General features: G+C 39.3%; 1 protein-coding gene across 10 annotated transcripts in view; it reads right to left on the bottom strand.

Annotated features, from left to right (window-relative positions):
• Positions 1–17,316: 17,316 nt before the first annotated feature.
• FHOD3 (formin homology 2 domain containing 3) overlaps positions 17,317–26,564 on the bottom strand; it is a 1,229,746-nt gene continuing 1,220,498 nt past the window's right edge. For all 10 annotated transcript variants that reach the window (XM_085606822.1, XM_085606824.1, XM_085606823.1 and 7 more), the window contains one exon: positions 17,317–19,417. In XM_085606822.1, the coding sequence (XP_085462948.1) occupies positions 19,335–19,417 (83 nt within the window). In that variant the 3' untranslated portion in view covers positions 17,317–19,334. The remainder of the gene's footprint in view (positions 19,418–26,564) is intronic.

Here is a 26,564-nt window from a genome sequence, read left to right as displayed (position 1 = left end):
AAAAGGACTCTGCCCAAGATTTTAGCGGCAGAGTCTAACAGGGAGATAGGCCTGTAACAAGCGCGATCCCTACGCTGGCCTTTCTTGAAGATCGGGACTATGACCGAGGTGGACCAGGAAGCTGGGAATGCATTGGAGGCAGAAGCGTTAAAGACATTAGTTAAGATTTTAGCCCAGAAAACGGGGGCATTTAGGTATAAATCTGCCGGAACCCCATCGGGGCCCGGCGCCTTTTTCTTTAGTGTTTCTCTAATTGCTTTCTCAACCTCCCCCAGATTAAAGTTAATTGGGGACACGGGGTAATTTACTACCAGGAGACCCTGGTTGCTCATGTCACCAGCTCCATAAATCTCCTCAAAATGATTGAGCCAAACATCATCTTGTATGACACAGTCCGTATTGGAGTTCTCTAGGCCAGAAAAAAAGGGGTCATTAATGGTGGCCCAAAACTTGCCACTATCCCGCAGGACATCTAATGACAGTAGCTTATCCCAGGCCTCCCTTTTAATGAAATCCTTACGCCCCTGGGTGGCTAATTTGTGGGCCTTATGTAGATTAGCTATGCTCGCCCTATCTTTAGGGCTCTTCTTTAGTGCTTGGAGTAATGCCCGTTGTGCCTTGGAGCAGCTACTGTCAAAACACCTAGGGTCGGAGTTGCCACTATAGTTTTTCGTGTTAGTGAGGTCCACTGCAATCTGGGAGCAAATAACCTAAGGCACTTATGGTTTCTTTATCTGCTCGCTCACTATCCAAACAGATAGACAGCTGTCTTCCCACCTTAGAAGTTAGGGTTTCCAAAAAAGTGCCAGGCACCACCCGCTTCCACTTTATTCTCCTACCTTGATCTTTTGTAGCTATGGAAACCCCCACTCCCTGTGTGCGGCTTTCAGTAGTGGATATGGCCCCCAAGTTCAGCTCAAGGAGTACTGGGTTATGGTCAATAAAGATCAACATATTATATATATTTAATTTTTACCAAGCAAAAAAATTACATTTTCAAAATGTTTATAATCCGATTAATAGCCTAGATGATGTCTCTGGCCTTGGTAGTGAAATAAGGGAAACGGTTACTTAATAGGTTACTGCAAAATTGTTTTCTTTATTATAAAACAAAAACAGGAACAACTAAAAGCTATGCTGTTTTACTTTTTAAAAATGCTTGTTATCGACTTCCCAAAATTGTGTTACATCATAACAAAAAACCTAAAATTCATAAAAATGTTTTTTTCTGTTTTTTGTGTCCATACAGGTCAACTCCCATCAGAAGAAGGATATTTGAAAGGCCATTGCCAATAAGGTGCGGACCCTGGGGGTCTACAAGCGTCACAGTAAGCACCGCAGCAAGAGATTGGAGGACCTGTGATGCTGGATTAAGAAGTCAGCAGAAGTCCAGCTCAGCCAGTCCTTCCAACATTGTAGGCATGACTGCCACACCCTGACCCGCCTAATGGCCCACATACTTGCAGTGTTCCATCCCATCTTGATGGGCAGCTGAAAGCAAAGCATCAGCATGAAGGGGGTAAGTTTCTCTTGTGTTTTTGATTTTGAATAACTATTTTTTTACAGCAACAAAATTTGGCATCAATATAAAGTTTGACACATGACCAGCGTACATTAAGAGTTCTTGAAGGTGTATCATGATGTGTAATTTTTGTAATTTGTTAAAAATTACACCAACATTTTTTTGATCACTTACAAAGGACTGTTTTGAGCAGACACAGCCTGTTTACAATAAATTAAACATGATTTTGTTATATCTTGGAAGGGATAGTTGTACCAAACAGGCCAAATGTTTTATTTGTGTCTGGTGTGTTGCTCCATCACAATTGTGAAGGATGTTACGTTCCCCCTATTACAAGTGACATAGCATAAAATGCACTTATGATACAGAGGATGTTCCAAACTTCACATTAGTGAGTTAGAATTTATTACAAACAATATTAAATATGTCAGCCAAAATTATTAAAACATAAGATTAAATGGATAAAATGTTAATTAAAAACAAATTAAATTATGTTTTTAATAAAAAATACAATTAAGGTAAAAACTAAAATTCTGCATGATGTCTTACTCAATCACAAATGGGCATGTAAGCCAGTCTGTTTATTGAAAAATGAAATCTATGGATATACATTGTTTTAAACAACAGACAGGAATGTGAACACATTAGTGACAGAGTATCATACTAAAAAACATTTGGGGTCATTAGGATGGCAGACAGACTGGAGTCCGTCCGCCATCCTGGTGGGAACCGGAACCGTCCGCCATGCATGCGGCAGTCCCGAACAGGATACGACTGCCACGATGGCGGTCTGATCTTGCTTTTCAAAATTGCGGCGAGTGCTGCTGCCAGCAGCACCTGCCGCGATGTTAAAATACCATGTTGTGCATTTCACTGCACTACGTGGCAGGCCCCACACGGAGCCTGCCACGTAGTGCTGTGAAATGTAGGGGGTACCATGGGTACCCCCCCAGTGCACCCTCACATCCCCCCAAAACAAGGGGGGCCCGCAACGGGCCCCCGTAACAAATCCCCACCAGCCTTTCCATGGAGGCTTCACCTCCATGGAAAGGCCGACTGTAGCCAGCATCCTAATTTGGTGGACGGTGCCTGCTAGGCACCGCCACCATTTTAGGCTATCTGGACCGTCCACCAGGCAATCTGTAAGACTGCTTTTGGCAGTCCCGTGGCAGATGGCCTTTGCGTCCGCCACGGTCCGAGCGTGATTCCCTCCGCCATTGTAATATGGCGGGGGGAAACTCGCGGTCCGATTGCGGAAGGACCGCCACCGCCTACTGAAAGCCAGAATATTTTTTGTTATTTTCACAAAAGTAAAATAACATAAAAATAAATTGTTATTTAAGAGAAACCTTTTAAAAAAATGTATCACCATTAAAAAAGTATTACCATTAGGAAATGTCCAAAGATTAAAAAAAAATAGGCTTTCAGTTGATACAAATCTTGATATAACATTACAAAATAAAACAAAACTGCTGTTTTTGCCTTGTACACACAATGTGCAAAGAGATTATTTTTTTAAATTAAGTTTTTTGTAACATAAGTTCACTATTCCAAACAGCAAATCAGAAACATTCAGAAGTGTAAAACAGTTCCTTGAGAGAATTGAAAATAGTTAAGACAAAAGCGATCAAAAATAGATTAGGAGCAATAATAGAAAATTGCGAAACTGTGACCAAATGGTTTCTGAAGATGTTCTCTACATGTAGGAGATAAAGATAAAAGTAAAGTTTAAAAGCCTTGAAGCAGGTGAAATATGAAAATTTAGAAAAGAAATTGAGAAAAAATGTAACGATCAGTCATATTTACCTAGATACAATACAACTATTGTATGTCTTCACAGCATCTTCAAGAGCAGGCGAAGGAGATATTAGTCAAGAAGGAAGGGAAGCAGCAGAAACCCCTACGCCACAAAAGATTCTAGGAAAACCAACGCAACTCCAGCAATGCATCACAATACAGAGGTAATGTGTCAGTTGACACTGACGCATTCCCTATTGAATGGGGACCAATGTGCTGGAGCGTTAAAAGGTGACCAAGTCACCTTGCGCTCAAACATATTGGTCCTGGATGTGACACATACAAGGAGGCACAGAAATGAATTAAATGAAAAAATGAAATGAAAAGGAGACTTATAAAGCGCGAACATTCACCCGAAGGTGTCAAGGCGCTAGCTCATCAAACAGAATTAACTGGACGTGAGGATGGAGGGGAGGATCCGAGGGGGAACCGGTACTGCGCGCAAGGGCAGTGTTTTAAATGTAGCGTCCCAGATGAGGTTGGAGAAGGGGGAAGGAGAGTTGATCAATCCTGGAGCGAGGAACGAAACCTCTGGGCAGTTGGCGGAACGTTTGCGCCCAGTACCGGTTCCCCCTCGGATCCTCCCCTCCATCCTCACACTCTGGCCGGCCGGCCAGCACGTGTCCTTCTCCCCTTGGATCCCGGGCTGGAACCCCTTGAATCATATAGCGTCCACCAATATATCCACTTATTTACGCGACGCCTTGTTTTCTACCAGAAGCACTACCCTCTTACTTATGACCTCTGTTCTGATGATGACATGAAATTATCCAGGTTGAAACACCGTCGACTACACAGCCTAGAACTCAGGCACTTCTGTGGTCAACTAAACCATCAAAATAATTTTTGTACATAATTGTATATACCTGTATTGTTTGTTGACTACTGTATTTCTTTTCCATTGCGCCGTTCATGCTGTTTCTCACACCCTTGTGTCACTGCGCCGTTCACAATTCACCAGCACGTTCAGTGCCCACCTTGTGTGTTACGGTCATTGTACAAATATATGTACTGTAATGCTTCTTAACTACTTGCAGAATTGTATATAAACTTCTTTTTTTCTACCCCTGGCTCATGCTGTGGTCTCCCTCCCCTTTCCCCGTTCATTTGTGATTGACCTCACCTCGCCAAATTGTTTCCTCCCTTTAAAATACCCTCCAGTTGAGACATTGTTTCTTCTTGCACCACTTTGTCAAGGCACTAATTCCACCACATAAAGGACACCCCGAAGAATGTGCGTACCGGACTACCTAGTCATGAAGGGCTGTTGCATTTGGGCTGGAAATTGTCACAGGATGATTTGTAGCTCAAGTATGCATAGGGAGACTCTGTGGGGCAGCTTATTGTTTGCAGATGAGTTGATGTTAAGGTTGTTACCAGGAAGATCTATCCCAAAACGTCTTGATATTGTTTAATTATTCAGTAGTTTTTCTCTGTATCATATAAAATTAGAAGAATCAGCAATGATGCCAATTCACACTTTGCTCGAAAGAAAGACAACAAAGATGTGGCCTTTCAAGCTGGAGTTTAGGGGATTAAAGTATTTGTGTATGCTAATAGCCAGAAACCCGGCTCAGGCTGTTGCTGTTAACATTATGAGGTTTAATGTTAATATATATCAATTCTTGCAATATGGGCTAAGGTAAGTCTTTTGAAAATTGTCATTCTTTCACAAATCCTCTATCAGTTGTTCATTAAGCATATATAATGGTATTCAGAATATGTTGATATTATGGCATCCTCTTTTCAAGTGAAGAACTGGCGTTGATAAATTGAAAATCAAATCCAAACCGGTATGGTTTTTGCTTCAATATAACACAATGTTGTTAGAACTGAGGTTTCTGGTTGGTAGAGGTAGTCACCCTGTTCAATCAAGAACCAGCACTCTAGTCAGGGTAACTTAAATACACACTAAAAGATAACTTGTGCTCACCCTCTGGTAGCTTGGCACAGAGCAGTCAGGCTTATCTAAGGAGGCAATGCGTAAAGTATTTGTGTAACACACACACACACACACACACACACACACACACACACACACAAAGTAACACAATGAAAACACCACATTAATACTCCACACAGGGTTAGAACAGTAGATTATATTTTTATGAGTAACAGGGCCAAAAAGACAAAAATCCAATAAGGAGAACCAAAGTTATGCATTTTTAAAGAATAAAAACAAAAAATAGTGCTTTGAAGCAAATAGCGCTTAGAGGTTACTTGAGGTCATGCTAGACCGGGGTAAATACATTCAGGCTGCCCCTGCTGGAGGACAGGCTAGCTACAGGGCTCACACAGGTCCCAATGAAAAAGTACCTTGGAGGGACCAATCGTTGACATCAAAGACTCGATTTGGTTCCGATGCATGCAGGAGATGAAGGCTTCGCCATCAAACTCTTTTACGATGAGTAATCATTGTGCCATGCTGTCTGTCATCGTCAAGCCGTGCAGTCTGTTGAAGCGATGTCATCAATCGGCTCCTGTGTTGGCATCATAGGGCAATGCTGCAGTTTGGCACAAAGACGTCCCTGCATCCATTTTGATCAGTCTGTACAGCTGAAGTTAACTTTCAAGGACCCACAACAGTCTTTGATGGCCCAGAGACTTCAGTACAGGAAGCAAGTCAGCAATCCCTTTGAGCCACTCTGGGATTAAGTGAGATGGGTCCGGTTCTTTTCCTTCTCAGGGCAGAGATCAACAGGCAGCAGGGACACAGAGCAAAGAAGAACAGCAGTTCTTCCAAAGCAGCAGTCAAGCAGAGTGGCAATCCTTGTAGCACAGCAGTCTTTGATCCGGGCAAAGTTCCTCACAGGTCCAGTAGTGTACTGTCTTGGTAGGGTCAGAGGCCCAGTACTTATACCCAGTTGTACCTTTGAAGTGGGGATGACTTCAAAGCAGGCCTTTGAGGTGCACAGGTCAGGAGTGGTAATCAGCCTTTTGTGTGGAAAACAAAACACTGCCTACTCAAGTCTGTCAACTCCCCTCCTCTCTTCCTGCTGAGGAAGAGCTATCAGAATGCAGATGAGGTCTCTGTCACACCCAGAGGGCATGCCCAAAGTGTAGCTGTCACCCAACCCAGACGTGTATTAGGAAATAAAACTGTTATTATTAGTGTTTTAAATTACATCTTAAATTCCCTGAGACTACGATCTAAATATTGAAATATTTCGGTATCATGCTGCTATCATATTATTTCATGGATCTTAACTGAAGTTTTTATGGTGGATTATCTGTACTGTGTATTTTATGCTATGACTTTTATGGCTCGTTAGAGCAGAATAAAGAAATTACTCTAGTGGCAACATGAAACATTTAAAATTAAAGGATTAATTCCTTTGGAATAATCTCCTAACCTAGTGAAAACAGGGGAGATGTGAAGAAAGACGTGCTGCACTCTACTACAGCATGTGGGAAATTCTGTCTCTCTTCTGAGATACCATGTACCCTATGGGCAACAGGGAAAAGATGGGTATTTGAAGTTTACTATGAAAAAGCACACTTCACTGTACAATTGCATTTGAAACTCTACATTAGAATTGTTTCATACCCTAGAAGCAACATGGAAATAAACAGGCACTCACACTTTAGAAATAAAACAAACAAATGCATTGGAACTATTCTCTCAACCGAATCAGAACATGAGAAATATGAAAACAAAAAGTCTCATAAGAACTAAGTGAATCCCTCAAGAAAGATGCCTTAAAAACATGCACTTGGAAATGTAAGCCATTTGAAAGAAATCCAATTGGGTCAGTGACAATGTAATTTATGACATATGCTGTTTCTCCATAATGAAAAGTATTAAGAGAACATGATGATGTAATATATACTATTGAAAAACCAGGCATTTCACCCATGGATATTGTCAATTCCAATGTAAAGTCTGTACGGAGCTTAAAAGACCATGTTGATTGTAGAACTTGGTACTTGACTGAAAAACATTGAAAATTCCAATGTTGTCTGTCCATATTTTTTCTACACCATCCTTTAAACGTCAATGTTGTAATTGCAATTGCAAAATGGCAAACGATGTAAGACGGAAAAATAGGTATTGAGTAGTCAAGTTGTTTATTAAATTAGGTGGTGGTAAATGGGCTTTGTCCCTTTAAATATGAACTCTATGCACAAAAATTGTGTAACCCAGCATAAGTCTCAAGCAGAAATGCGTTGGTCATGTTTGCACTGCGGAAATTCAAGGATTAAAAAAAAAAATTCCAAAAAATTCCAACAAAAAGCTGTGCCGTTTGCTTCATTCCCATTGGCATGAGTGGCTGCTCGACAGACTGCGGGGGTCACGAGGAAGTGTTGGATGGAATTTATATATATAATTCACCACTCCATCACCAACCAATGCTGATGGGTGCCTCGTGCGTGAGGATGGTCTTGCTCAAGATCAGTACATCTTCAAAAGAAATCCACGGGCACTCACAGGACATTGAGTTTTAATCACTGTAACAAAGAAACACATTTTGGCTACACGCCTTTCTCAATGTTTGCAGTGCAGGTAAAGTGGACAGGATTTCAATACAGTTCACATGCTCTCATTGGAGCATTACGATCACATGCACACAACATTAAAAGAGGACTCCACCATGGTCTGTATACATGGCGGTCATCACTCCTACCACCATATTTTGATGCATGTTGTCGGACCGCACAAGAAAGGGGGAAAGACCGCCACCTCTAATCCAAGATCCTGTTGGGGCAGTGGTCAGAATCCTACCCCTACAATAGAGGCGGCACCTGCGTGGGCACCGCCATAGGGATAAGGATGACTCTTTCCGACTGCCTTTTCACGGCAGCCCCACCACCATGTAAAGGTCAATGGGAACGGACTTTGGGGGCCCCTAGCAAGGCATTCGTCCCCAAAGGGCCACTGCTACATTTCCATTTCCCTGAGGGAAAATGTAGTGCCCCCCACACATCCATGCACTGTTTTCCTGGGCAGCAGCACAAGCCGCAGTAGAAAATAGCACTTTCCAACTGCCATGCTGGGGGTATCATCGTAATAGGGCGGGTGGGACTGAGACTCATTGTCTGACGGTCTCCTGCCCGATGCAATCGCGGTCCAACCGACTACCATCATAATTAGGGCCTTAATTTCTTTCTGCATTGTCATTGTTTCTCATTGTGTTGAATTTGTGCAAACTTGAAGTAAGACAAAATATGCTCAAGATGCATAGAATGGTTACATGCATTTGAGGAATAGGTACATCCATTACGACTGCCTTGTTTAGTCCATGATGTAGTCCCCTTTTGATGCTATGTGCATGTGATCGTTATCCTCCAATAAGAGCATGTGAACTGTATTGAAATCATGTTCGATTTACCAGCATTGCAAACATTGAGAAAGCCCAAACAAATGTGTCTGTTGGAGTGATATATATATATATATATATATATATATATATATATATATATATATATATATATATAAAATCCAGACGCTTGGGACGCCAAGCCGCTTGGGTCAGGACCTGTCAGGGTGTGTTAAACACCTACATATTCCGAACGAAGAGACATTAGTGCTGTACAAACAGGCCCTCCAGACGTGCCTCAAAAACAGTTCTGTATTCCCGGCAAGATTATTGGCATCACGCGTTTCGGCTCCTATGAGCCTTAATCATATGCAAATACTAATGGCAGACTCACCTGATCTTTAAAAACCTAAATGCAACTCCAAACAGTAGAGACGGCCTAGGAAGTTTACATATTGTTCTTGTTAAAGTGGAAGTGACTCATTTGTAACAAAGTTATTATCACATGAAAGCATAGAGAAAGTGAGTATTCTCGCCAATTCTTGTGCAGGTAAGTCTTTAGTAGTTGCACGACTTCACATATTTTATTTCAGCACTGTCTTAATTTTGCATATTTTTTTCACAATACTCGGGACCACAATGCTCATAATGCCTTGTTCTTATTTTCTTTTCAAATCCCAATCCTTCCCCGTTTCATATTTCGTTTTACTGTTCCAAAAATGTCTCTTTAAAGAATAGAGTTACACACATGGCAAAGACATTCGGTTTCAGTTGATGTCACAGAGATATTACTCCCCTTCCAAACATTGTAATCACATTAGTTTGTAACTTGCCTTTCTTTCATGTCTTTCAAACCGCAAGTCATTCAAGGGTATAATGCCCCTACAAACCCAGGCCGGTCCAGTAGGTATTCCAAAATAGAGGCGGGCCTCTCAATAGTGGCCCTTCCAATCATACTCTGTCCACGTGGTAACAATTGAGTCACTGACACTTTGATAAGAGCAATATGTGAACTTCCCAGTCCTTCTTTACTGTCGTAATATGCTTGGCAGTGCCTCATGGCATCACTATCATATTGCGGCCATCAGACCGCCGATTCACCGCGAGAGACCTTTGATCCAGGGCGGTTGCGGCAGTGCACCGGTGGTGCGACTGCCCTAGTCGTCTTAGTCTTTTATATTTTATATTATTTGTAAATTTATTATAATGTTTATAGTTTTTTTGTAAATGTGTTTTTGGGGATTTTTCACTTTTTAAACTTTTTATTTATTGTCTACATTAATTATTATATTTTTCCTTCTCAATTGTAATTTTTTATGGTTTTATGTATGATATATATATATATATATATATATATATATTTATATATATCGTGCAACATAATTTATAACAATAGTTTATATTATATGAATTGTATAAATATTTTTATGTATTACTGTGAATATATATTATATTAACAAAATATTAAAAGAATTAATGTAATGTCAAATAAAAATTTAAATAATTGTATTATACATATATTTGCAGGATAATAAAGAAAATTAATATAATAAAATAGATATTTTTTATTAATTATGGTACACTATATATTTTTTATATAAATACAAAAACCTATATAATTGTGTTTATATAGGTATATATCTATATAAAGTATTGAATTTCAGTGGACTACATTTAATTTACATTACATAAAATGTATAGATTAAAATATTTAACATTTACTTATTTAACTTCTAAATATACTTTTTTTTAAAAAACAATATTTTTGTACAATTTTGGATAATATTAGTGGCAGCGATATTTTTTTACTTACCATAACATATATAGCAGCACGTTATTGTAGTAAACGATGTTATGTGCCTAACCTTTTTTACAGTAGGAGTATGTGGTACTACTAATGTAGGTGGTATTACTTGATGACATACTAATAGAATTATAATACGAGTAATAGTACTAATAATGTGTCCACTGATAGTACATGTTGCAGTATGTATGGGGCCCAGTAGGTATAGTACCACCAGTAGCTGTAACAGCAATTGTTAAGGACGTACTACTAGGTAAAGGAGGAATGGTACAAATAGTAGAACTAAAGACAGCAGTAATCGTAATAGTTGTGAGACACAGGACTACTTTAAGTTAGGAAAATATTCCCCATTGATCTTTTTATTGAATAACATACCATGTGTATTTGTAAAGTGTACATTTACCCAGAAAGGTATCAAGGTGCTGAAACAACATATGGTAATACCCCACTCAATGGTACTCATTTATTGACCATAGAAAAGTGTAAGGATGAGCGGACCTGCTTCAATTCAAACCTGTGATCATGATATCAAACACAAATCCCTGCAGTGGATGCATTAGTCCACTGAGCCACCACACCCCACAGTATTGAAAGAAATGCTATGTTGTATTTTCAGCGCCATTTGAATTATGTAGCAGGAGAGAGACAAATTATGCAGCAAGTTTTAGTAAATTATGCTGCAAAAGGCAAATTATGCAGCATAATGCGGCACATTTTGTAATAGTGTTACTTTATTATTTAGTCATTTTTGCACTTGGTAACACTGTCTGGGCATTGGTTGCACCTCATTAGTACCGGTTTAACAGACAAATCCAGCAATAAGCAACAGAAAGGTGACACATCCAGTTTTGCAAGCAGCCTTCCAACGCTGCTTTTTTAGTAACTTTTGAACCGTTTGAACTAGAAACATTTTTTTTGTTAAAATCTGCAGATTATGTTGCAGGTGATGAATTATGTAGCAAACACGGCAAATCTTTAATTATGCGAAAATCGCTGCACAATCGCATAATTCCAGTGGCCCTGATTATTTCCCCTTTAAAAAAATTTAGAAGTCGAAAATTGACTAGGCAATGAGTCCCCTAATGTTAATGTGTGTTGTAGATGAAAAGAGGGAGGCTGAATATATTGCCACTTACCAGCATAAATCACTATTCCAGTACCTTAACCACTTTAATGCCTTGGCTGAGACTTTAGTAGCCAAGCCTAGTGATGGACAACATTGGATAGGTTTATTCACTTGCTACACATGATGGTGAAAGTGCACCTTAGAGAAAAAATCTCGGTTAGAAAATGTGTTTCGATTTTTCTGAGAGCTCTTATAAGACCAGCGTTTTCATGAGATACAAATCCAGGATGGCTAGAGATTTAGATGAACTGCATCAAGAAATAGTTATTTTTGGAAGCACGACTATTGAAATATGTTTTCACAAACTGTAGCATCTTAAATACACAATGCTGTGTATTGGGATTTCATAGGATTTTTAAATGAAAATCTACTCACAGAGAAAACAGACATTCATACGATTTTTAATGCAAGTACAGTGGCAGAGAAAACAAAACGAAGGGAGATTAGTTCAGGCAGTGCTTTACAAAGCTTTATTGCAAGATGTGCTTACATAATGCTGCAGAGAGCTCTGTAACTGTGGATATCAAAAAGACTTTGGACAGGGATTTGCAGTCAGCTTTCCACATTGATTTGCATGGCACAGAAACAAAAGACAATCGGTAAAGACTGGAAGCAGGAAGGGGGAACTGGTTAAAGGAAAAATGGGGGAGATCCCTGTGCAATTCTAAACACTGTGAAAAGGCATCCATAGGCTGGATACAAATTGTAGGTGTGTTTGTGTGTAGTAACTGAGTTAACAATAGCCATTCAAGTTCTTAATGGAGGAAAAAATGAAATGAAAGAATTCCAAGAACATACATTTCACATGTAACAAAAACCTCACTTCATTTAAATGAGGGAAATAAAATCACACATAAGGAGAAAAGAAATTATCTGCAGATAACATCTTTGACCATGCATGGCTTGTTTTTAAATTACAATTCACATAATAACACTGTCAATAGGCCTATTTTACACTATGCTACACACAAATAAGAATAGTGACATTTACACATTTTTACAGCTTTTGCCCTTCGTCTACGAAATGCATCATTTTCTACTTTACATCTATTTTTTTGTACAAGTTCCCAGTTCACAATACAAAAGGCATTCACCTAACAAAGGTCTTTCAACAGGAGGAATGACACAAGTGCTACTCAAGTGTGGGTTTTGTGATATAAGTAAATGCATACAGGACTAAGAGGGAAAGCCCAAAGTGATACTATAGTTTGCAAATAAGAATGAAAAAATTATTGGACAGCTACAATTTATCACTACTGCTGCGGAGAGGTGAAGGGACAGTGCATGTTAATAGTGTTTATTACAGTGTGATGGTCTATGTCACCATGCTAGGAATTAACAAATATCACATTACTGTGAAATGTTTATATTTCTCAACAGTTTGTATTTGAGGAACCATTTAACGAAAAATAGAGCTGTCATGTTCATAATTCAAAAACACATATAGCAGACCCTCAGTCAAACTGAGGGCAAAGAGCAGCCAACTAATTTACTCGGCATATTTTGTATACTTTTTAGGGCATCTTTTTTTATTAAAGCATAAAAGGCACTTTAGGGAGACAATATGGAATAAAAAAGAAAAACTCAGATATAATGATATTTGTAGCAAAACATGGATTGTCCAGATGTGTTTCTTAATTTCTGTCTCTGTACATGAAAATTGTTAAATATAAAAAAATATAGCCGGGGAGGCTTCTACGTAGTTTAATTGCAACAGAATTATAATCTCATAAAGATACAAGTGGGGCTGCGATGTCCAATTAATTCAGTAACTCTCTCTATAGGACGATCAGCACTCCCAATCCTATAAATAATGTGAATATTACAAATAGACAACAATTTCCATTGTACCACGCAAATGCCTTTATCAGAATATGGAGTGCTAAGTTAAATTGACATATTCGGCTTATTAATATGGTTCACGGAGCTGTACTTCTTAAATTACACAGTGCTCTTTCAATTACTCCATCCTCAACATAGAACACATTTGCAATTATTTGCCGTCCAACAGCCCACTTCAAAACAAACTTCTGTATCATACCATATTATTGTAAGAGGTGTGTACTGTCTGGGTATGGATTTGTAGGCAGATTTGAATTAGTGCTTGGATTTTGTTGACCACTGAAATGTCCTGCAAAGAATTGTTTTCATAAAAGTTCTGAGGTCATTGTCCAAAATCATATTAAAACATACAGGAGAGGGATTATGCTTTATAACAATATTGCAATAATTCATGTATTAACATTAATATGTTTTAATTGTTAACTGCAGTGGCTTCAAATCCTTCATATTTTATCTTTTTAATTCTTGCAACGGGCATGTAACTAAAACAGTTCACAACTCTATGGATGTTCTGAAGGGAAAGCCACAAAGAGCTATACTATGAAATATGCAAGCAAAAGGTGAGTTGAGGATGTATCATAATCTTTGAATGCATTTTCTTCACGAAATACAAGCATGGGTTTGAAACGGTTTCCTAAGTTCTGAGTGGGTCTGAACTGCCATTATTCTAACATCTGTTTCTCAGACGGTAAAGAGACCTTTTTAATGTCAAGAAATTGCTATTTGGTAATGCAATCTGTGTTTGTTCAAATACAACAGTTATGTTACAAATCTTGAATAAATAACTTATCCTAATGCAAAATGAGAACATCTTAGACATTTTTGAAGTTTCAGTGTGGAAGCCTATGCGACCATACAAGAAAACCCAAGTCAGCCATTGTGCCTCAGAAAAATTAATACATCCCTTTGGATGTACTTGGGAGACCAGATATTTTCATGAAAACATAATTGTAGATGCCATGGCTTAAAAAAATACGAAGCTTATACCCAGTTTCTCAGAAACCCAGCGGTAAGAACCTCCCCTTTCTCTAGTGTTAGTGGGCTGTAATGAATATACCTGATTGGGATGGGTCAACGAATTATCATTAAGAATCCAATAAGTAATGTTAAAAATAAAGACAGTGTAAAAGTACTGTTACCTAAATAACATAAATTGTAACCGGTATGATATATATGTGTTTAGGATGCACCTGAAAAACTCCAACTGAGAAAATCCTCATAGTGTTAATAGTTCTATGGTCCAGTTTGGGTTCCCCTGACATAGATTACTTGTTGTAGTAGTCCTTTGTTCATATGCCTATTTCCTACCACACTAGTAGCATTTGTTACATTCCCCCTTAAACACTTTCTGAAAACAGTTCACAATTTCTAGGGTTACATTTTCCGCACTATTTGCAAAGAGCACATTTGACCCCAGTTAACAACATAAATGGGTATTGTGTGCGGTCAAACGCCCAGTTGGTGCCACTTAGAAAATGTACCCCTATTTACCACAGATTTGTATAATATTCAACAACGCTGTGCCATATGACCTAGAAAGGTTTCACTCTGTATAGTTAACATACTCGAGTACCTTGGCGAAAACACCATCTCACGGAAAGTGCAGAAACAAATGAGTCAATTTACTATTGTAGGATGCACATGTAGCCTGAACATGGCAGGCAGTTTTTTGGAATGTCATGCCATGAAGGTGAGACGTGATATTCTCCCTTGTATTATAGTCAGTCAAAGAGGCCGTGCAGCTACAATAGGGTCATGTCGTTTTTCTCTACAGTTGTGCTTTAACACTGCTGCTGAAATATATATATAGCAAACTCATTTTTGCGCTTAGTTCCATATGTTCCCAAAAACACAAGTTGGGTTTATAAATTATCATTTTGTCACTGTAGAACATTTAATTTTTTCCACTCCAATGTAGTGAAGGCAGATTCATACTTAACTGTTTTGATGGATACGAATATTAAAAATGGAACAGGAGTTTCACTAGACTTTCTTTGAAGGAATCCACAAACAGAAATGTTCTCAAAACAAATACCATGCACTGCCCTGCCCCTTATTAATTTCATAGCTACACTACTAAAGGATCACTTTTAACATGCCCACTTTGAAATCTGCTGCCTTGTACCTTAAATGCCTCAAACATCCGCAACATTTAATGGCCCAAATGGTTTCCTTTCACAGTTTTCTTCAATAGAATCTTTAGAGAGCAACATATTGGGTTCTGATTGCAATACATCTGATCAGGAAGCACCTGTCCTTAGAAGGTTGTAACTAACACTAGTGTCTTTCTGTTGATTTTAAGCTTGGTGTAACATTTGTCCTATTGGTATGAAAAATATTAGGACACCACTTCTTATCTGGTTTCCATTAGACAGACCTCACTTATAACAACTCAAACTTCTGGCATATGAGAAACCGTGAAATGTAAAACTCGGAGAAAAAAAGACATAATTTGTTCTCGGTTTGGAACTTAAGTTGTTCTGGACGGGGTCAAAAGATGTGCCTATACGCTTGGCTCATTACCATACACCGTATTTGTAGTACGACTGACTATTTTTAAGAATGGGTATGCCCTCATATCAAGTACGTTAATAGCTGGATGATGAGAACAACAAGTACATATCGGTACAGTACAGTGCATAACAGTACCCTGGGTGGCGTTCTGCACTAGACAACACATTCTTTACAGAAACGCAAAGAATTCCAAATAGAAAGTGTTAGACCCTAAATGATGAAATGTTGTTAGATGGGAAGCCTCACCTTGCCCGTGAATCACAAATAATCTTGTCCTCTAAAAAAATGTTACCTTAATGAGAAATGCGTAATATGATATTGTAGAGAGCAAATTCTACATAGGGGAAGATTTGCTTCTTTTTCATCATCTGAATCTTCATTGAACATTCATGATTCAAAGGGCTGAAGCAATGGTCATCATAATGCCAACTTCCAAGTGTTGCTCCTTTGACGATTCCACACTACTTCAAATGTCTACCGCACTCCAACTCCAAATAAATCTACTCTCCAGCTATTAGACCTCCACTGTAAAATATAAGTACTGAAACATTTCCCACATTATCCTGTACTGATACCTGAGCCGCCATTTTATTTTCAGCTGCTAGCAAGTGACATAACATTATAGGCATACAATAAATGGCTCCTGACATCAACCGACCTGGATCTAGGGCAGACAAGAGCATCAAAGAAAGCCTATTTTGACAGTGGGAAGAAATATTCAATTTCAAGAGGATGTGTTGATGTCATGCAATGCCTGTAAGCTTTTTGAGATAAACGACACACTTTAATAATTTTTTTTGTGGCCTAAAATCCATACTAAGTCTTGGTTTAAGATTGCTTCCTGTTCACTCTGTGATCACAGATTTCTGCCGAACTCATTAATCACTCTTCACTTGTCCAAAAACAGCACAGCACCTATCAGTAAACAAACATATCATTGAATAACTTGTCTCATAAGTGTTTATCTTTAGGAAACCCTAATTATATTTGGATGATGCCCTTTGTGTCTAGCCACTTGCTCCTTAGTACCTTGCTTGTGCACACATGAACTCTCAATAACATTTTCTGTCTAACAGTGCGCGATCTCCACTCCAAGTGCTTTTGAAAGAACACTCCCCAGAGCAGGGCACTTGAACTGTACATATACTTTGGTTGACAGCTAAACTCATAGTTTAAGACATAAGGAGAATTCCAGCAGCCTGCAGTTAAATATACTGCTTTGAGAGTGCATTACACACACACACACACACACACATATATATATATATACATACATATATACATATATATATATGTGTATATGGCTCTCATGGGAGCAACTGACCCACAGCACAAGGCATCTGTGGACCATCATTCAGGTAGTATCCCTAGCCTGTCTCCGTGTGGCCATCCTGATGAAATTTAGAAGACTCCTAGAAGTTAAAAGAAAATTTCATCCCATTGTGTTTTGTTGTGGGGTGAGAGGATACCTTCTCCTTTAACTCATTATCCTGGGAAAACTGCATCACAACAGTTCACTTGGACTGACTTTAATGGGAATGTCCTTCCTAATGTCTGAATTCACGCCGGTTTGAAAGTCAATTGATTGAGAGGTATGCACTGTCGCTCTTCCATCGTTCTGAAATGCAATCATGATGCAAAATCCAGTGGTAGAACTCTCATTTGTTCACTTATCTCTTAAATTCTCAGTAGCATAAGTCCAACTATCCAATAATTACTTTCTAATTCCTTCGTCTTTCATTTAGGTAAGGTGGCGCAAAGCATTGAAGACAGGGCTGGAACAAACTAAGCCTTTTTCATATGTGATTATTAACATTTACAGCTGTCTTAATGACTTCCTTAATTCATAAATTATTCTTCTCTCTTAAAAACTGTCACAAAGAACCCCTGCATGTCTTGAGTATAGCGTAAATCTGTTTTCCTCTTTCCAATATTTCAACTTGCCACTAACCATACTCTGCAAATGAAACCATATTTGGTTTCCTGAGAAATTGGAAGGATCCAAACCCAATGCTCACATCTTTCTTTACAATAAAACTTCCTCAAAATGACCAATTAGCCCAATCTTTTCTTCTCCTATATTATTGCACTATGCAGTACCAACCAAGTAGGCTTACATTCCTTTCGTATTCTTCATTAACTTACATTTATTTCTGGTTCACAAGAAAAAAGTAAAAATGTATGTTTAAGCATGATTTTTATCCCTGATTCTTCTTAGATGTGCTGTGCTATGCTGGTGTTCTTACGTGGTGAACTTCCAGGTCATCAACAGACGACGGACTTGGGAACATAGACTATTACACCAATAATCTCGGCTGGCAACCTTTTCTCGGCTTCCCGTCAGATCACCACTGGTCCACAGGCAAGCAATAACTCAGTCATGTGTGAAACAGATGTGTGGCTGCCACGTGTGTGACAGCAGTTGGAGAATCTGTCTAAACAGGCAGGTTATTTTATGACCTACACAACCTCTTTCTCCTTTGTTCTTCGACAACATACAAATAAATATTAAAAAATGGTGATTGCTGCAGTTGTATCCGCTTACAAGCTACTAACTGTGTGGCAAAATGCCAAAGTGGTTGAATAAGTGTCCTTAAGCAGACGTGTTTGGACCAGGTATACAACTATTTGGAGTGAACTAATACAGATTGTGCAAGAGGGGAACTTAATCCTTCTTTTTCTCCTAACACAGTAGGAAACAAATAGAACTGCTACCAGGTACAAACATTGCTGTACATATATACACGAAACATACTTAGTAAACATAATAACATTAGACAGACAATGCCGTACATGGCCATTGTTAATAAACACTTTTCGAAATTGCTCTTCGATTTTATGTACAGATTGACATGGTCAATACCAAACCACAGTGGCCTTTTCCCTGCGGCTGGTCACAGTTATTTTACGATGCTAGATATGGATTTGCTGTTGCATGTGGCAAAGGGCACTCCTGTGGCTTCATATCTTGTCCGCAGTGATAGGCATCTGGGCAATATGGTGTCACTTCCTTTCTCCAAGAAAACTCTATGTAAGGTAACAAGAAACCATTCTGGACCAACTTTTGAGTCCACTTTGCAAAGGGCTATTGCTGCAATGACAAATTCCTTTTCGTAACAGCTAAAATAATAGGCCACAAGAAAAGCCAACGTAAACACAGCTCAGACAATGAACGACAACTCAACAGAGTCTACTAATACCCACATCAGTGTAGCTTGAGAGGTGCAGCTTTGGGCTCTCACCTGTACGTACTCACAAACACCCCTGCTTTTTGTAACCGTCTGAGGGGGTTAGTGGGCAGTTGCCCCTTCTGTGGCTCTTGCATTTGCTCTACGTGTTGCACACATTACAAAAATGAAACTAACAGTGGACGCGATGTCAGGAGCAGCAGACGGAGCTGGCAGCACATTGCAGACAGTTGTATGTCCACACGTTACGGAGGATGATGCTTCTTGCAGCCTCCTTTACGTGTCACACCTGCATCTCAGACGTGGTCGCCAGACCTAGTGCTTTGGCTTCTTCTGGAGTCAGTCCAGTCTTTAGCGTTCTTCTTACTGGGAGTTGAGTAAAAAGACAATTATACACCACTAGTTAATGAGTGAGCAAACACTAATAGCTGTGTTGACAATAACAGTGGACAAACAAAATGCATGCATAGGTATTATTTTTAACAAGTCATGTCACAATAATGTAAGAATCAACAGCTAAAAAATCAAAAAAGAGGAGAATTGGGGAAAAGAATACCAGAACGTGCAGGTGAAGCGACACACATTTCTTTAATTATTTGCGGAACATAATGAACATAGATTACAATACAAGAATTGTATAGTCGCTTCTCCTTTACACGCAAGAGGCATGCTAGGAATTACTGGGGCAGTGAAAACATCAAGCATAAACACTGGTGCAAGTTTTATAGGGCTACCTTCAGGTACGTGTGATGAGGAAGAATACGCAGAAAGGAGCAGGACTGTTAAACTCCATAAAAAGAGACATTTGTGAACTGTAAAGAGTTTGGGTGTTTTGTAATAATAGGCAGGGGGATGGGGGACTGCATGCAAGTGTGCACGTTTATGTTTGTATGTGCACATGCACATGTTGTACGTCAGATTATCGATAACCAAAATATTGTCTGGCATAAATATGTTGGCCTAAATATAGTTTATAAAAATATCACTATATTGGGTGTAGAATTTCTATTATTAACCCCAATGGGCCAATATTTTATAACTATATTTAGGACACAATATTTTTGTTAGACAATATTTAGCCACACTATTATTAAGATGGAAGACAATCAAAGAGAATTTTTTTACCCGATTACATGTTGCAGTAACAAAGCCCACCTGAGGTTGTCAATTAGCAACTGCAAAACAATGCTTAAATATGTGTAGGCATGATGTATATTAAAATGATCTGCAAAACAAAATGTTGCTAGAGTTGATGTAATGAAAACTGTGTAAACTCAGATCTCCACTCATCTCTAGCAATGTTGACATGATGCTTATGAGTGCTATAAAAGTGACTTGAAAAGATAATGCTCTCTAGCTGCACCATTCGTGTTTGTTGAAGAAATGGAGGCGGAGAGGAAAAGATGTCAGTCTGTCTGACAGACTTGCTTCTTCAAATTATGTGGTGCTTACATGACTGGAGCCTTTTGCAGTTTTCCCAGTTTGTGCTGACTCTCTGGAACATCTGATGACGTTTCTGTGCTCATCAGACAGACAACAGAAGTTCTAGTGACATCTTTGATCAATATTCCATCGCAAAAATGGAGGATGTCCCATCTACCATATTACAAATGCACTATAGCCTTTGGGACATACGCTATAACCTCCAATATATAGATTTCAAATTCCATATGATACTGCTGGGTTAATGATATGGGTAAGAGTTTCTATATAATGTCTAGAGACCACCAAGTCAAATCAGATGCTGGCAGATATTCTTTCCCATCTATTTCGCTTCAGAGTTTTGTTTTGAAGTGCCAGCTATTGCCTATGCTTTAGGTGTGAAACAACGACACATTTCCTCTAAAACACCCAACACCAGTGCCATGTTGGTATTTGAACATAAAATGTATTAGAAAGGAAAGTCATGATATTTTGCTTCATATAAATGATAAATGAGGTACTTATGAAACTTGTGTCACAAATATTGACAAATGACCACACAGGGTAAAGTGGAAATGAAATTATCAAAATGCCTTACACTTATGGAGAACAAAGGGGAATCCTGGAGGATTTGAGGGAATTCTGGAGGACGTTTTGTGTTCATCCACGAAACTGGTGGCTATGCAGGCCACTTGGAAAACGTGGATGACACTAGCACTTCAGGCCCAGCAGTCCTGGAATATATATTAGCTCACTGCACTGTTGCATCATATATGAGGCTGGGTAACAGCATTAGTAGATTGTAAAAGGATATTTGAGGCCATTAAGGATTTTGAGGGTCATGGATATCAACTGACTATCTTGAAGGATTGTGGGATTCTTCATTAAGGGATCAATTATCACACTGGGGGATGATGGGTGACAATGACAGATTAACTGGTGGAACTACGGATGATTTGGTAGCATGAGTGACATTAAGGGTATTATGAACAACGGAGGATCACGGTTGAGATTAGAGGATTTCTTGTGTTGGGAAATGATGGATTAGTTCTCAGCAGATGCTGTGAGTATATCTTGTTTGACACCGGTGGAGTTGTGAGTATCATGTTTGACATTGGTAGAGTCTCCATTATCACATACGATACCCACAAAGTCTTGAAATCTTATAGGTGAAATTGTAGGAGAAATGCCACCCCGAACACCATTCAGGAAGATTATCCATGTCATCAGGACCACAGATAATAAATACATGACAGTGGGTGGATCATCAATGACACTGTGATATGACGTGCTTATCAACATGAGAACATGGATGACATGGCAACTATAATAAATGCTCCTGCAGATCAGTTCAAGTAAATTGGTGGGAGAGCAGGAAATGCTAACACAGGATCAGTGGGAAGAGCAGGAATGCTGAGAAGATTTTCAGCGTTCCTGTCAAAGTATAATTGTGTGAACTACAGCATCTCCATCCACTGGAAACAGACATGTTGGGCCTTTTTTTCAGTAATCTGAAGCCACCACTATGTTCAGCACAGAATATACTTGTGATAATATGAATTTGTTTCCAAAATGAGTTCCATGTGTACACTTGTCATAAGTTAATACTTAAAACCCAGTTTGCATGGACATATGCGTTGCTCTTGTTTTTTGAAAACGTTACCTCTTCTCATGAAAGCATCTCCTCCGGGGACGATGCAAATAAACATTAACAAAAGTGCACTTACTTTCTATTTGCATTATCAAGAAACACAAGCAAAAGGGAAGAGTAATATTGCCAGAAACCTTGCGTCCATTCAAACAGAAAAAAGGCCATTTACTGAAGCCAAAAAGCTGTTTGTATTGTCCCAGAAGATGCTGCTAGCATGCAGAATCAGCCATTAGAGTCATGATAATTTATTATTGTATTATTTCTACAGAAATAATGGTTTTGATCCCTGCTGCAGTCATGTGGACATGAGTTAACGAAAAACAAATAATATATGGCAGATAACTGAAATGCACAACCATAAATGCTGATGGGATTGTCTTTCAGACTAAATATTTACTGCACTCATGAGCTTGTGGGTATTATATTAATTGGCTACGAAAAGCACACCCTACAGAATGTGCATGCATTGGCAATTTATTTAAGCACTTCTCAAGCAAGGGTGTTGGGCTGTGGTTAAATGAAAACACATCCTGTTTTTTTTCATGGGAGGGGCTCAGAAAGAAAAGGCAGACAGAGAAAATATATCAGCGTCTAGTCAAAACCAAAAACATGTCAACAGACCCTGAGGCTTTTGATATGTCCCACCCACCTGCAACATGCGGCACACCTGGTGCGCACAAGTACAGTCCTGCTTGCTGGACAGGGAGAAGAAAGCCAGCGGAGGCACTAGGACTGACATGCCAAAGGCTGTGGTATGGCCTATGGTGCGAACTACAAGAGACAGTAGCCGTCTATGATTCTAGTGCTGAGACAGTTAGTTGGATGCAATACAAAGCCTTGCGTTCTTTCTGTTTCTGAACGTTGCCACATGCAAGAACCCCGCCCCGAGAAATTCAGTGAGCTTTTTCAATAAACTTTCTTGGCAAACTACCCTCAGTTAAAACAAAGCCCAGGAGCTGGCAGTGCATAACTCAGCCCGAAGAAAGTGAAAGTTAAAAGATAAATTACATTTTCATCCGAGAGTTTCCATAAATATACAAGTCTGCTCTCAGCTTGCTTTTGTAGCTTTACTGAAGCATATTGTTTATTTTCTGTATTCTGCAGCACGCTAATGTTACCTTGAGATCTCCAGGGAGCGCTAACCTGACAGGCGTACTGCTGGCGGGTGGGACACTGGTCGGCATGAAGATTGCCAGATTTTAGGTGCCTGGTCCCTCTCGGTCGGTCCCTCCCCTCAGGGAAAAGGGCCTCAGTTCTCCTGTCTATAAAAGCAGGGAGCACCAAGAACAGCTGGTGATATGAGAAATACTGTCCTGGCCCTGCAAATCTGATGAAAGCCCCCAAGATGTCATGAATGCTGGCCATCTCGAAGATGTGCAAAGACCTTGGCCTGACTGGGCTTCCAGGGGAAAAGGAGTTCTACTGGCGATCGCAAGCTGAGCGCGGCTCCAGCCTGGCTCGGGTTGGATGGCTGTCTCAACCTCTGTTCCATGGGAACTGGCGTGCCACAACAGAACTAAGCCATGCATTCCTAGAACTACCTCTTTCCATCCGTAGTGACGCTTTAAAAAACTACGACAGATAGGTGCTTAACATTTGGGGCCGAGCTGAGCTGCAAGTCTGTCTTACCTGTATTCAGAGCAAACTGTAGTGAGTCAGAGTCCTCTTTGTTTGCTAATGAAAGTCATTTCTGTCATTAAGAAACTGGCCTGCTCCCTCTTTACTGTTTGTTAAGTCAGGGGAAGGTATTGGAATTAACCTAAAAATAGTCTTCTACCTTCCCTTGCGATTAATTTGTTAATATGACAGGTATTGAATCAGACTAAATTAACTTAAATTAAGTTACAATACTTGTATTGATTGAACAGGTACTCATTTAGATCAAGAAATGTATGAACACAAAGCTCTGTCCTTTGGTGGAACAGTGAGAGGGAAGGACATACTCATTCAAGAGTAGCCAGGAAAACTGTGTTTAAATCCTAGCTTTCACATATGGCCAAAAGGTGTTTATTTTACAGTGCCCACTTAAATTGAGCATCAAATCTGAGACTTTCTTGAAGAAATTCAGAGCAGGATGTGTGCTCTATAAAATTATCTTGCAGGCATGGTCTATTAGACATTAATGTTGCTCCACACACAACAATAATGGCCATGTATACGGTGCAGATGACAAACGGAGATCTCTTGGTTCACTTGTGGCACAGTTGTCAGGAGGTGGTTCAGGTTTATAAACTTACATTTAACAGATGTTATCGTAGTGAGAGATTCTAATGCACTAAATTAAAACTTGGTGCACAAGAAAAAGAAATACTTTTAATCTGAAAGAGTCTTTTATCATATTTTTACAAGATGCTTACTGTATCATTTACATATCAAATCGTTTGATGGCTCAGATCATACTTGGGCTCTTAGAGATACGCCTGACCCCTGAATTTTCTACCTCAGAATTCCCTGATTACCCACTTTCAGGTCCTACTCCACCGCATGGCTGCATGAAACTACATTATGGCCTGGTCCAGAATTTACTGTAAGCAGTGGACCTTCTTAAAGAAAACAGTTTATTTTGAACCCAAAAGAAAAAATATAACAAAAGGATCAACATAAGCTTGTGTCTGTGTGTACTGGATGATATTGCTCATGAGCTTCTTTACCAATCTTACGAAAGATTCTTATCAAGCTGTAGCAGAACTGTTCCACCTTTTCTGCTTAAACACAAAAGCAGATGCATGCTGAAGGGTCCGATCTACATGGGCAACGGTCTCTAACCCTCCAGCAGTGCGGCATAAAGGTACAAGTGGAATAATGTGAGCAACTCCATCCAGGTCATTAGAACACTGTTTCCAGCCCAAGAATTTTGTGTGACAGCCTAATGCATTCTAGTTGTTGTCATTTTGTTTTGATTATGTTGACCTAATTAGACTACCACACCAGAAATCAATGATTTGCAGGTGAAACGTTTAGGACTGGAGACAGTGTTCATAATGAGGTGATCACCAGCAAGGGTTCTGTACAGCTCTACTTGGGAAAGGTTCCTATGAGGGAAATGTTTGCTGTTGCACATCATACTAGTCAAAAATGCTTTGAATATTCCTACAAAGGAGTGCCAACCCCTGAGTTGTTTTATCTTGAAACTGCTAATATAAGTATAACATTTGCATTTGATGTTAAGAAATGTGGTATATAGGTATTACTGCTTCAATGGGGACAAGCATTGATTTCCAACCCCAAAGGTACATCGATAAACCTCTGCAAAGCTTTCAACCAGCATACGCTTTGTTGGCAGATGAAACACAAATGTTGGCTATCTTACTAATGTGGGAGGTCAAAAATGCTTCTGTTCAGTGTGGAAGACTAATGAGCGAAAGTATTCTTAGCATTACCTGACAATTCACAACCTGCTAAACTAGTGTCTACTGCTGCCTTGAATGATTATATAAAGCCAATTATTCCTATATGTTGGCCATATTGACTTGTGAGGTTGCCTCACATGCTTTACCTTTGCCTTGAAATAGAGGTCCTTCCTGTGCACTTTGAGTGGCTGCTTACATTTACAGGCAGAGGGAGAGATAAGGGCTCATAACGAGGGGAAGGGCAAGTAACAGCATGTTAGCGCCAAGTAGCATGTAGAAAATAATGCTAGTAACACTCATCCACCAAATCACAGCCATTACAGACAGACAGACAAGCCAGCTATCCCAATCTGATTCATGTTCATGGTTGACACATTCACTTAACTTAGAATGGAGCCAATCAGCAGTAATTAGTACCAGCATTATAAGCATTCTGATTGGCCAAACCAAACTTGGCATTCCATAGACTGTGCTAACTTCCATTAGGACTTAGGAAACATGCTTGTCATCTTATAAGGTGGTTATTTTTTATAATTTAACTGCGTTTGAAAGCATATGACAAGGGCTGTTGAATGGACAGGTGGATGTGGAGGTTGAAGTTCATCATAATAAAAGGACAGTTACCTGAGGTTCACAAAAGGAGGGGCGAGTCTCTGGTAAGCATCAGTAAAAGAGAGGTTAATTGTCAATTTTTGTTAGATGGTGACAGAATTGGGCATGATAGATCCTACTGCAAATACACTCCTATATCCTTGGCAATACTTTCTACCAGAATGAAAATGCTGCATGGAGATTCATGAATCCTATATCACCACTTAAACCTGCATTACAAGCGAACTTAAAAATGTCCTGGTGACCTTACAACCCCCACAATTAACGTTAGTGCAAATATAGGAAATTCCATTGACGGTTACCCCCTATTACATGCTGGGTCCGCCTAAAAATAGGGTATTGCCATTAGAATTGTGAATACTGCACCAATTCCAAATGAAATACCCTAGTTTTCCTAGAGTTTTACCAAGATATTTTGGGTATTTTCAGCAGTCAAGATGAAACCACTTTACCCCTTGAATAATCTTAAACCTTGCCA

Source organism: Triturus cristatus, chromosome 5_2, assembly GCF_964204655.1.
Source record: "Triturus cristatus chromosome 5_2, aTriCri1.1, whole genome shotgun sequence".
Taxonomy (NCBI): domain Eukaryota; kingdom Metazoa; phylum Chordata; class Amphibia; order Caudata; family Salamandridae; genus Triturus; species Triturus cristatus.
This window is presented reverse-complemented; position numbering and strand designations above follow the sequence as displayed.